Below are 14145 nucleotides of genomic sequence, written 5' to 3' on the forward strand. Positions count from 1 at the left end.
AACCCTCTTCCTTTCTGGTTTACATAACTTTTTGGAGATCATTCTCTTTAGTATATTTGAAAAGAACCTCCTTAAGTAACTGTTTTTTAAATTAATATTATTTGAAGTTCACCTTTCAGCCAAGTTGGTGGTAAGGAGTGTGTTGATACAATACCTGAGACATTTAAAAATCTGTAAATATTTTCTCTTCCTTCTCGCATAAAATAGCCTCTTTGCTCAATAAACATACTAAGTAGAACATCCTTTTCCCTTCTATCCAGGGATCATAGTATTGTTGGTCCAGTACCTCTAGGGTTTTGTCATGCTACCAAAAAAGACAAAACTAACTTTGATTTGTATTTCCTCAAATATAATTCCACCTGTTCTTCTGGGTTTGTGTACAGAATTCTTCTGGTGTTGCCAGTGTGAATTCTGTGAGGTGACGTATTCCTGTTATTCTCATACAGCTTTATTTCACTTACGGGGGCCATAATGAAGCACTTTATCTTCATTCTCAACTCTTTAATCAGTAGTAAAAGTGTATCTTCCATTATTTTTCTAATTATTGATTCTGCGCCCATAATTATTTCTCAACAAACTTCAATATCTTTTGCTTTCATCTAGAGATCTATAATTTTCTCTCGTCTTCTTTTCATCTTTTGTTCCTTCAAAATTTCAGCACGGTCATTCCGCACATCTTTGGTTGATTGATGTAAATGATAATTCTACATTTTATCACATCTAATAATGTTCTGGTTTATTCTGTATCTGTTATTGCATTGCGACTTTTAATTTCCCAGGCTCTCATATTTTAATACTGACTCTACCCTCTTTCATACATCTGAGGAGAGATTTCAATAATTTACTGAAATCTGCCTGTGATGCTTGGGTTACTTTCTTTCAGGGGTAACAGAAATTTTCCTGAAATTCTCGCTAGCTTATTATCCCATCTTATGCAACAAAACTTTTTTTTTTTTAACTGTTTGTCCATCACTGTTTTTGTTTGCTTACTTTCCCTGGTGCACTGGTTAATCTTTGTTGTTGTGGTGTAAGCATTTTCTGTGTCTGCCAATTTCACTGGCCTTTTGACGGGTTTTGCTTCAGAAATTTTCCTTGCCACCTTTGCCACTATGATTTTCACGTGACTCCCAACGTGCTACTCACGAGAAATTTAATGAATCTCACCTCACTCCTCAAGCATCCCCAATGTCTTCATCTAAGTAGTTAGTGAAAACCACACTTCTTTAGAGAAGCAAAATACCACTACTGCAATAGAGAAGGAAGTGTGCAGGTGATAAAATTTGTGGGGAAATCAAAAGGTAAGAGGTCATTTTAGATAAAATTGGAGTTAGAAATTGCAGAGTCAGAGAGAAGACGGATGAGTTTTTCTTGGCTGTAAAGACTCGTGAGATTTGAAATCACAGAATACTTCAAATGGTGGCAGAATGTGGCTGGGTCTGGCAGACATGACAAGGTTTTTTTGAAGGGTCGCCATGAGGAGAATAATGAACACAACTGCCATTGATCAAGCGTGTGCTGGATGCCGACTGGAAGTACACACATTGCCTGCACTGCATCGTTTAATCCTAGAAACCCCATGGGGAAATCGGTATCATTCTCATTTTACGGATGAGAGAGAAGAAAGGTTAAATAATTCTTTGAAGACTCTCATTGAGTAAGCAGCAAAGCCCAGACTCCCTCTTTTGTCAGTGCGATTGTACTTGTTCGTTTAAAAAAATGATTTTTTTTAAAAAAATCATTAACTGATACATAATAATTGTACCTGTTTATGGGGTACATGGAATGTTTCAACACTGGTATACAGTGTGTCATTGATCATATTCTGGTCATTAACTTATTCATCACTTCAAACATTCATCATTTCTTTGTGTTGGAGACATTTAAATTCCTGTTTTCTTGCTATTTTGAAATACACAGCAAATTGTTGTTCATGATAGTCTCCCTGCAGTGCTGTCGAACACTAACTGATTCCGCCTATCTAGCTGGGCTTTCGTACCCCAAAACCAACCACTTCTTGTCCACGCCCCCACCCCCGCCTCCATATTCTCACTCATATGTGGAAGGTTAAAAAGCTGACCTCGTCCAAGTAGAGAGTTGAACAGTGGCTACCTGGGGCTAGGAAGAGTGTGGGGGGCAGGCGGGTGAGGGGGGATGGGAGGAGATGGAGGGCAAGGAAAGAGGGGGGCTGCTTTTTAGGCCATTTTCAAACCACAGGTGGGCTGAGACAGAGAAAACTAAGCCAGGTGTTCTCAGGAGTCCTTTCCAGTGGATGGGGGACATCCAGCTTCTTTAGCTGTCTTGAGCTGAGACTAATTCTCTCTGTAGCAGGGCAGCACAAAGAGAATTACGGTAATTTATGTACCATTTAAAGCTGACAGAAGGGACTTGGCAGGGCCCTGAGGGCGGGGATATTCGTAACAGTTAAAGTTCCAGAGAACCATCTGGGAGAGTTTAGCATGAAACACCCAGTTTCTTGGGTTCCTGCCATCTGACGCCATCCCAAGACTGCTGTGTTTTAGAAGAATTGTGCCTTTCACTGCCTGTGCAAACTTTATTTCCTACTCTGAATCACTAGCAGCTTTGACTTTCTGTAGCACAGGCTAATAGTCATATAGTTACATTTGAAATAATGTGGGAATCCTCTTCTTCATAGCAGTGCATTGAATTGTGGTTTATAAGAGACTCCTAGTGTTTATATGTGGGGCTAAACATCTTAAATAAAGCAAGGATATCCCGGAATTAATGATATATTTTTCTAACTCCCTTTCTTTTTGTGTGTGTGTTCAAAGTACTTTTTTCTACGTTGGAATCAAGTCTTTGTAATTTCACACTGTATATTGTGGACTATTGGGATGTGTTGCATACAGATATAAAAGCTTATATGTGTAATTTTTGTTAATTTATTAGATTTTATTTTTAGAGCAGTTTGCACAGCAAAACTGATCAGAAGGCATGGTTTCCCTATACCCCCTGCCCCCCTACATGCACAGCCTCCCCACAGTAAGCATCCCCACCAGGGCGGTGTGTTTGCTACAATTGATGAACGTGCATTCATGCAGAATTACCAAGGTCCATAGTGCACGTTAGGGCTCAGTCCTGCTGCTATTTACTCTATGGATTTGGGCAACTGTATAAAGTCAGTGTCCACCATTATAACATCACACAGAGAGTTTCAGTGTCCTAAAAATCCTCTGTGCTCCTGTTCTTCATCCCTCCCTCTTCTAACCCCTACCAATCACTAATCTTTTTATTGTGTCCATAGTTCTGCCTCCTCCAAAATGTCATGCACTTGAAATCTTACAACATGTCGCCTTCTAAAATTGGCTTGTTTCGCTTGGTAAAATACATTTACTTTCCCCCATGTCTTCTCATGGCTTGACAGCTCATTTCTTTTAGCCCTGAATAATATTCCATTGTCTGGATGTACCACAGTTTTTCCATTCGCCTGCTGAAGGACATCTTGATTGCTTCCTAATTTTGGCAATTATGAATAAAGTTGCTGTAAACATACATGTGCAGGTGTTTGTTGTGTGGACATACTTCTTTTCTGAAACAGAGTCTCGCTCTGTCCCCCAGGCTGGAGTGCAGTGGCGCAATCTCGGCTCACTGCAAGCTCCTCCTCCTGGGTTCACGCCATTCTCCTTCCTCAGCCTTCAGAGTAACTGGGTCTACAGGCGCCCTCCACCACGCCCAGATAATTTTTTTGTGTTTTTAGTAGAGACGGGGTTTCACGGTGTTAGCCAGGATGGTCTCCATCTCCTGACCTCGTGATCTGCCAGCCTCGGCCTCCCAAAGTGGTGGGATTTGTGTGGACATACGTTTTTAGCTGTTGGTGGTAAATTCCAAGATATATGATTATTTCATTATTGGATTAGAATATATTTGGTTGTGTAAGAAGCTTCCAAAGTATCTTCCAAAGTGGCTGTACCATTTTGTATTCCCATCAGCAATGATTGTTGTATGTGTTTTTCTGTAGGAAATTTAAATGTGTATTTATCCAGTCTCTGTGGTAGATATATTTGGACAGGTTGTCTCCTTATCATTAATTATATTTTTAGTTGTTTTATGATTGGCCCTTACAACCTCAGGTGAAAACAACTAAACTTATTTGATAATTTTTATTTTCTAAGAAAGTGTGAACTTTCTTTTAAAATGTGTAGTCGTTCTTCGTGCAACAGTGTTAATAATTTCCAGACATAAACTTGTTATCATGTTTTTTATGAGGAAATCCGCAGTTTGAAAGGCCTTTCTTCTGATACATAATTTGAAATGGAATGAATCAGATACATTATAGCGTCAGTTTTCCAGTGTTCCTTCCTGTGTGTTCTAAGTTGTCATTTCTAACCCACTAATTTCAAACACAGTTATTAATTAAAGCATTTATAAATTATTTTATTCCAAGACGTGGGGTCTTTGTACTGATTTATATTGTGCTGTCAGTTCTAAATCTTGGAAAATTATAAAATCTTTCTCTTATTCTTTTTCTTGCCATCACAGTTTCTGACACAAACTTGTTATTCAGAAAAACAAGTGTAGTTTACGGAAGAACATCAAAAGGAAAAATTTAAAAATAGTGCTTTCAAGGAAGAAACGCAGTGATGCATACATTTTTCTCGGGGTGTGTGTGTATGTGTGTGCGTGTGTGTGTGTGTGCATGTATTGTGAGCATGGGTGTGTGTGTGTGCACATGCACAGAGGCACAGCTCATGGAGATCAATTGGTATATTTGGATTCTTTTGGTTTAATTGAATCAGGAGAAGAGTTCTCTTTATTTGAAAGGACACGTATCAGATGAATTTTTTTCAGTAAATTGAAACTATATAGTATATTTTATTTTTGATTTTGGGAAATATTTTCATTTTGTTTATAAATTAATATTTTATCAAGAAAAATACATATTATTTGAATCAAAGTTGCAACAATATTTCTTTCCTGCAAAATCATTTATATACTTACTGAATCATGCTTATCTTCTTGCAATATTCTCCATTAAAAGAAAAAAATCTTCTCTGACATATTCTTACTTCTCTTCATCCATGTTAGTTAAGATGTCTCAGAAATCTCCAGAACAACTTACTCCACTTCCTCACATCCCATTCTGCCAATCCGCTTTAGCGCTGCTTCCATCCCTACAACTCTGCTGTTCTTTCTTGCCGTGGGTATCCATGTCCTCCTTCCAGTCAAGCCCACACGTCTCACTTTAGAGCTCATCTAATCCATATTCTTAGTAGCATTCAACACATGTGATCACTCTCTCCTTCTTAAGATCTTTAGTTTTTTGGTTTTTCACAAAACGCCATATTCTTGGTCTCCTCCCTACCATAGATTCTTCTTTGTCATTTCTTCCTCAATTCCTTGACCTCTAAATATTAAAGAGATTGCAGCTCATCCTCATTCCTCTTCTTTGCATGTGTCTTCCTTTGATACTCTGACAGAGTCTTAGTATTTTAGGTGGCATCTATGGTTAGGGACCCCCATTTAGTCCTGGACCTCTCCCAAGCTCCACAGTGTTTTCTTCTAAATGCTCCCTGGCCGCCTTGGCTTGACATAGCATCTAGAAATGTCTAAAAGTCATGCAAAGCTTAGCAGACATCAAGATGGCTAGCTAGAGTGCCCAGCACTTACCTCCTTCACAAAGAAGAACCAAAATGACAAGTAGATAAGCACATGTCAAGTACAGTGTCTAGGGGAGAACACTGAAGTGAAGCAACAGAGTAAAGAAGACCCTCTAAGGCATGGAAACTCAAGACGGCAGCATAAAGATAAACGTGAAGTGCCCAGATAGGATCTGTTCAGTGCCAAAAATGGATTCCGCATTGTAGGCAGAAGGTAAGTGGGAGATTCCCCACCAGGTCACATTCCCACTCCAGATGCCTGCATTCAGAGCTTCAGAAAAGCCCCACAGTCCTCACAGGCCCTGAGCCAAGGGTAAGGAGCTGCCTGCAGCCCACAGGGCTGTATTGCTCCAGGGAGAGAACTCACACCAGGTTCCGCTGTCATTCCCTGGGCCTCAGGCTGCTGCAGCATGGTGCCATTTTCAGGACAGAACAACTATCAGAGTACATCCTGCCCACAGGGCCAGTAGCCCCTGCATCTCCACATCTTGAGAACCCAGCCAACATCCCACCACAGCGAAGCAGAAGGATACAGGGCCGTGACCCCAGCTGGACTCAGTGACACAAACCTGAACCCAGCACTCAAGTCCATGAAGTACCCTACACCACAGGTGCTCGAGCAGACTGGGGAGGCCACTCTCAATACAGGGGGGAGCCAAAGTGCATGCTCCCAAGGGCCTGAGAGCTGAATTCTTGAGGCCCACCGCCAACAACAACCCTGGCTGTGTGCCTCTTACAGGAGACCGAGTTCTGGCCTTTTGGGTACTGCTGCCACCAGTGAACACTCCCCAAGCCCCCAAGCAGTGGAGTTGCTGAATGCCCACACATGCTCCCCAGGTACCCAAGGACCAGCCCACCTGAGGCCAAGCACTGCCAGAAAACTCATTGCACTGAAAAGCAGAGATGCCATATGTGACCTTCTATATCCCCAAAACAAGCCCACCCAGAAGTCTCCATCTGCAGTAGAGCTGAACCAGTGCTTCCACAAACACCTGCAGCCAAGGGTGCTCTGGCAGCCACAAACACGGCAGACATTGATTACAACCAAATAAATGTCATGAAGACTACACTACTGTACTCGTGCAGAATACAAACCAGAGCACCCTACCCAACTGACACTATGATACACATGTACAGGAAAAAGTTTTTTCCTACTAAAACTGCCCTGTAATATTAGGAGCAATTGTTTTATCAGATGTATAGATATCAATGCAGGAACACAAGAAATGTCTAAAAAGCAAGAAACATGACACCCGCACGGGAACTAAATCATTTTCTATACCAAATCCCAAAGAAAAGGAGAGCTACAAAATGCCTACACGATTTTTAAAATAATGATCTTAAAGATACGCCCTGAGAATCGATAGAATAAAAATAGACAATTCAACAAAATTACGAGAACAATTCATGATCTCAATGAGAAATTCAACAAAGAGATATTACACAAAAAGAACTAAGCAGAAATCTTGAAACTGAATAATAAAACGAATACAATTTAAAAAATAAAATCAAGAGCTTCAACAACAGACTAGATCAAGATGAAAAAAGAATTTCTGAACTTGGAGACAGGATTTTTGGAATAAGCCAATCAGACAAAAATAAAAGAATAAATAAGAATAAAGAATTCCTACAAAATGTGTGGAACAAAATGTAGTGGACAAATACTCCCATTATGGGAATTCTAGAAGGAGAAGAGATTACACAGGAAGGGGAACATCACACACTGGGGACTGTTGTGGGATGGGGGGAATGGGGAAGGGATAGCATTAGGAGATATACCTGATGCTAAATGATGAGTTAATGGGTGCAGCACACCAACATGGCACATGTATACATATGTAACAAACCTGCAGGTTGCGCACTTGTACCCTAGAACTTAAAGTATAATAAAAAAAGAATATTTGTTAAAGAAATAGTAAAGACTAAGAATGAAAAGTTTCAGATGAATGAACTAAGAAATGGAGTGTCACTCTGTTTCCCAGGCTGGAGTGCAGTGGTGTGATCTCAGCTCACTGCAGCCTCCACCTCCCAGGTTCAAGCGATTCTTCTGCCTCAGCTGGAGCTATAGGCACCTGCCACCATGCCCGGCTAATTTTTGTATTTTTAGTAGAGACGGGGTTTCACTCTGTTTGCCAAGCTGGTCTCGAACTCCTGACCGCATGACCCACCTGCCTTGGTTTCCCAAATTGCTGGGAAATGAAAATAGAAATACAACATACCAAAACCTGTGAAATACAGTAAAAGCGGTGCTAAGAGGGTAGTTTATAGCATTAAACACCTGTATTAAAAAAGTAGAAAGACTTCAAATAAACACTCCTAGCTCTGTGGCCTGGAGGAGTTGATGTTCAGTGAGTTCTTGTAGAGTGAGTCCAGTGCTTCCCTCCACGAGCAAGCCGCATGGTGTCTGCCCTCAATGCTTACAGGGAGCTCTGCAGGGCAGGCAGAACAGCAAACCAACCAAAAGTGTCACCACAGGGAATGTTATGAAGGGGATAGGCAGGATTTTGGCAAAGAGACTGGCTTTCTTGGACAGAATGGGCAGTGGAGCCACAGCTGAGGGAGGAACATAAAGCAGGGACTTAAGAAAAATGGCAGGAATATAAAACCAGACGCCACATATTCTCACTTACAAATGGGAGCTGAACAACGAGAACACATGAACACAGGGAGGGGAGCAACACACACTGGAGCCTATTGGGGGAGCATTGGTGTGGGAAAGATTCAGGCAAAAGAGCTAATGCATGGTGGGCTTAATACCTAGGTGATGGGTTGACAGGTGCAGCAAACCAGCATGGCACATGTTCACCTATGTCCCAAACCTGCACATCCTGCACATGTACCCTGGAACTTAAAAAAAAAGATAATTATATATTAAAAAAAGAAATATGGAGTATCCAGGTCTAGGGACAGCTGAGGAAGTCCATGCAAGACATAAGGAGTGTGCAGATGTTGTAGGAGCTAAAACCATTTTGGCTCAATGTCATTGAAGTTGCTTACAACTTGAAACGTATTATCCTTTTGTGTTCACTTTTCATTTGCATTTCTGGCTCTTTTACTATGAAAGGATTGTATATTTGGTTAAAATGTACATATTTCAATTTTACAGCTGCATATATTCATAAAATGCCATATCCTCTGACAAACTAAAAGCTGTCTATACAAGATCAAGGCTGCATTTTCTGTTTTTACTCAGCATCAACACCATGGAGTAAAGATTTGGATTTGATAACAGATCTGCTGATTGTTGAGATGAAATACTGACAGACTTTCTCTGTCTACCTTTGCCTTGGCTTGAAATAATTACAGAATGGCCCTTTATCCAGCCCTAATGAGAGCCCATTCATATAGTGTGACCCCTATCTGTACTCATTACAAATCAGCCAAACATGACACCCAAACCTTAATGAATTATCATTCCTTCCCACCAGAACTTTAAACAAGTCAGGACTGAGTTAACGTTGTCAGAAAGGAAAGCACCAGGTCTCAGTGATGGTTCTTTCTGTTTTAAAATTATCTGATTATCAGATGATGGTCACTTATAAATTGATTCATGAGGAACAAAAAGTAGAAATAAAAATATCAGGTGCCACGTTTAACATGCACTATTTATACTGGTTTGCAGCAGCTATCAACCTCGACACCTGTTTCAAATCAGATTGCTAAAATAATGTACTCATACAAAAAGTGCAACTTGAAATAGGTTTTTTAAAATAAATTATAATGGCTATATTAATAGTTTTGGTAAGAATTTCAAGTAGCAAATGTAATGTACTCCTTACTGGCATTGCTTGGAAAAGCACCTGTTTAGAGCGTGTTGCAACGATGGACGTGGATTTGGGTGTTAGTGGGAAGTCTGTCCTCTCTATGCTACCACTTATTCTTTTCTTTCAAGCTTAACAAATAGGCATTTGATACTTTTCTATGCTATTTCAGAATTTCTGTTTCATTCTAAAACAGAGCTTATTAAAACGTACTTCCAGTATTATGGTTTCTGTTCCTTCTGTCCCATCTCTCTTCCCCCTTCCTTTCTCGCACCCTCTGCACCTCTCTTGTTACATCTCTCTCTCTCTCTCTCATTTATATATCCACCTGTGTATCATCTGTCATTTTTCCATCCACCCATGCATCCATCCTGTCTATCATCTATCCACTATCTGTCATCTATCTATCTATCTATCTATCTATCTATCTATCTATCTATCTCCTAATCTGTCTATATCTTCTCATCTTCTACCGTCCATCTAATCTATCATCTATCTATCATTCCTCTAATTATCATAATGTATTTATCTTCTTTCCTTTTTCTCCTTACTACCCAGGGTTCTAGCCTAACTTTTCCTTCCTCATAGTATTGGCCACAAAAGGAAGCATTTCTTCTTTCAGGAGAAAAAGATCTTGTGCTCCACAGAAAGAAGTTAATAGATTATAATATACTGGCACATCAAACATAAACCAGTGTTGTACAAATGTCTTGGTGCTGGTCATCATGACAAAGTATTGTTTGTGAAAAACAAACAAAAAACTTACAGGCTTTGCAGGACTAAATATAGAGGACAGCTTTGTATCCTCATAAAGTCTTTTGGGGTGCTAATATGGATAATTCCATGAAATATGCATATAGAACTTTAAAAATATTTATTGCCGGGCATTCTGGGTATGGTAAAAATATATGTCATTAACTATACGCAAAATTTCTTTTGCTTATATTGATTTAGTTATTGGTTAATCCAAACACTCAAACACTGAAAATCTTAAAGTAAACATTTAGTAGATATTTGACTTAAAGTGTTGCAGAGGTTAAATTTCATTTTTAGAGGTGAAAATACATAAGTTGGGAGTAATAGCAATTCTGAATTTCATAAAATTCTATAATGCCAGGCTATCAAATGTATATAATTATCCATGTAACTACTTAAAGCAGCTCTGTGATCATTTGACCTTGGTATTAAGGAGCAAAATTTAACACTATAACTAGATATTTGCAATACCTATTAAAAGTCATGGGAAGTACCAGTTGTTCTAAGTCACTGTTTTGTACCTTGTATTTAGGTCATCAAGCTTGCCTTTGAAGAGTTTGAGCTGGAGCGAGGCTATGACACCCTGACGGTTGGTGATGCTGGGAAGGTGGGAGACACCAGATCGGTCTTGTACGTGTGAGTATGTCCTTGAGCTTCTTCTCCTCTCATGCATGCAGCGCGGGGCACGGTGGATGGAGATGAGATTCTGCTTCAGGCTTGCAATTTGGCCTCAGGTGTCTGGTTAGTGCCATCTATGGCTAATCTAGTGGCCTGCAATCTGATTTCGTATGAGAACACAATATGAGTATAACTTAGGGTTATGTTTTATCTGTTTTGATTGTTTTTCTTCAATCATTAAAAACATATATGTTTATGGCAAAAAATTAGTATACTCATGAGGTAGCAAAAAATAAATTTTTCAACTCAACCCCTCCCCTTTTTTTTTTTTTTTTTTTTTTTTTTTTTTGAGACAGAGTCTTACTCTGTCACCCAGGCTGGAGTGCAGTGGTCTGATCTCGGCTCACTGCAACCTCCGCCTCCTGGGTTCAAGCAGTTCACCTTCGTCAGCCTCCTGAGTAGCTGGGATTACAGGTGTGCGCCATCATGCCAGGCTAATTTTTGTATTTTTAGTAGAGATGGGGTTTCGCCATGTTGGCCAGGCTGGTCTTGAACTCCTGCCGTCAGGTAATTTGCCCGCTTCAGCCTCCCAAAATGCTGGGATTACAAGTGTGAGCCACCGCGCCCAGCCAACATCTCTTTTTTAACCTCTCTCCTCTGCTTCCCGGTGATGTTATATTATCAGAGTTTTTAAAGAAGTACAGATGCTTTCCAGTCTGGGAAATACAGGTCTTTTTTGGAATAATGCCGTACACCTTTCCACGCTTTCTGTAAAACTGCATAATAAAGTAACAGACATCATGGGGAAAAGTGTTGGGGGTGACTCAGTGTACCTTAGAAGACCTCTGTTTCCAGAGTCTTAGCAAACATGGTGACAGCCTTGCTGTGAATATTTGGAGACTGATCGCACTTCTCAGTTTTCACCAGGATCACAGACTGTTCTGCAGCCTTATGACCTGGGCATCTGCTTCAGCTACTTCCAGAGAGGGGGCCTCAAAGACAGTTTTTGTCCATTTTATCAGACCTGGTTTATCAAAATTAGGAAAATGATTTGAGGGTGTACTTCCTGTCTGTTTTCAGCAGAAAGGAAATACCTGCTCTTATGTGCCTTTGCAACTCCACAGATAGCTTCTTTTCATGATGTAGATCTTGAAACCACTAAACCAGAGGCGTCTTCCATTAATGGAAAGTGTTCTGCAGGTGTTCACCTTGCTTTCTTTGTCTACTTATGTACTACTGAGGATGCCTCATTGTGGGAAAGAGAGTTTCTGGGATGCCAGATGAGCTGGTCTGCCCTGTGTGAGACACCCATGGGGAGCCACAGAGGGCCTCTGAGGAGTAAAGTCTCCTTATTGCCTTCAGGTCTTTATGCTCCGGGAGTATCAGAGCTCAGGGGCATGCCACAGGCTGCTGGGGGCAGTAACACTCCCTTGAAGCAATGGAGAATAATCAAACATCTCGGCTTCTCCTGAAACCCACATCTGCCCATTTCAGCCCTGATATGTTAAAGATCCTGAGTAGTTTAGACACATGCCTTTGCTGGAGGAAGTTCACAGAAACCCCCACTGCTATACATCTTGAATGACTCACAAGTTCTCCTTCACCGATTAATCCTTTTCTTCATCGCTTCGTACCCCTCCCATTTGCCCTAAGAACAAAGAGCTTGTAAACCAATAAATAGGGTGGAGGCCCATAGCTCGGGGCTGTGAGCAAGCCTCCGGACGCTCAGGTCCCCTGGACCTGCCTTTTAAACTCTTATTCTGTCTCTTTCTAATTACTTTGTCTCTGCTGGTCTCGGGGTACCCAGCGGGTGGTTTGGGGCTTGTTTCCCCAACACTCTTCATTTGTGAGGAAGCTTGCCCCTGGTAGCACCCCATATTTCTATGCTAGAAAAAAGATGCAGTCTATTATACTCACCTTATCCCCTTATTTATTGATTACTTATGAGGTAATTTGCACATTGAAAAGGCACTAGCCAACTGTTCTGTATATTCCCTTAAAAATCAATGGACCCAGAATAGGATTCCACCAGGAACGTGCCTCCTTCATTCATTGTATCTTGGACATTTTGCAAGAGAACACCTCCCTCTAGCTTATCTTCCTGCTGGCCCAATCCAACCATTACTAATAATCATAATTGAAATCATGTTGCTGGACCACAACTTATGATAATAATGATGAGAATAACACTAGTAATATCACAGCTAACTTTTATGTATCTCTTACGCACCATGCACTGTGTTAAATGCATAATACATTTTACCTTATACGATCTTTACTATAATCCTGGGAGTTTGGGGCTAATGATATCATTGTTTCATCAATGATGAAACTGAAGTTTTGATAGGTTAAAGGATTTACCCCGATTCGCAAACCTAGTGTATGCTGAGGCAGGGATTCCAACTCAGTGATGTGATTCTGCTCCAGGATCTGGAGTCTTACCGCCTGTGGACCTACCATGCTTTTGACCTGGTTCCCTTTGACAGTCTTTCACATCTGACCCTCACACCCCCACCCCATTCTTTCCCTTCCATAAGCAGCTGTGAAGGGAATGTCTTTGTATGTAGACGTTGGCATACTTTTTTGGTATACCTTCAGGAACATTTCCAGTGAGGAATTTGGGGATGAAGGGGCATCTTCATTTACATTGTTCCGTCTCTCCAATTATCCCCCCACAAATTTGTATAAACCACAGTGGAACGTGAAGGATCCTATTTTTCCGCACCCTTGCCAAATAATGACTCTTTTTTGTTGACAAATTACAAGGTAAAAAAAAAATAGTTTCTATTTTTTATTTTTAAATACAGAGTCCTATGTCCGAGGGCCCAGATATCTATATTTTGGGCAAGCTTCTAAGGCAATCATCACACACACTGCCTGCTTTTGACCTGGGACAGCGTTGGGAACAGCACTACAGTGGGTAGAAATGGGCCTGCAAGTCAAAGATGGAGTTTCTGGCTCCAGCTATTTGCTATCCCCATGACCCTGAGAGAAGTCATTTTCCTTCTCTCTACCTCTCTTTTCCTGGCTGTAAAATATGTATAATAAACTTTTCCAGTCTGTGGGAACGAGAAAAATGAAATAATGCATGCACACACTCCGGAGAGCTGAAAAATATAACCCAGACATATTATTATTACCCAAACACCTAATTTAAGAGAGGATGTCACTAAAATAAATAAGAAAAATTGTTAAATAACTGCAAAATTTAAAATATAAATGCAGCCAGGTAATGCCTTATGAAATCCCTTAGGTTATTATTAAAGATCTAAAATCATACACTCATTTTTTATGCTATTTGTTGTTAAGAAAGCAATTGCAAACTATGTATTACATTGACATAAGTGTTATTAGAGCCTTCTCTCAATAGCTTGAATCTATAAATGAAAAACTAA

General features: G+C 40.4%; 1 protein-coding gene across 1 annotated transcript in view; it reads left to right on the plus strand.

Annotated features, from left to right (window-relative positions):
* CSMD1 (CUB and Sushi multiple domains 1) overlaps positions 1 to 14145 on the plus strand; it is a 2090842-nt gene that overhangs the window by 1534116 nt on the left and 542581 nt on the right. Inside the window, exon 11 of the mRNA XM_003271406.4 lies at positions 10665 to 10768. Within this exon, the coding sequence (XP_003271454.2) occupies positions 10665 to 10768 (104 nt within the window). The remainder of the gene's footprint in view (positions 1 to 10664; positions 10769 to 14145) is intronic.

The sequence above is a fragment of the Nomascus leucogenys genome, chromosome 4 (assembly GCF_006542625.1).
Source record: "Nomascus leucogenys isolate Asia chromosome 4, Asia_NLE_v1, whole genome shotgun sequence".
NCBI classification, from domain to species: Eukaryota; Metazoa; Chordata; class Mammalia; order Primates; family Hylobatidae; genus Nomascus; species Nomascus leucogenys.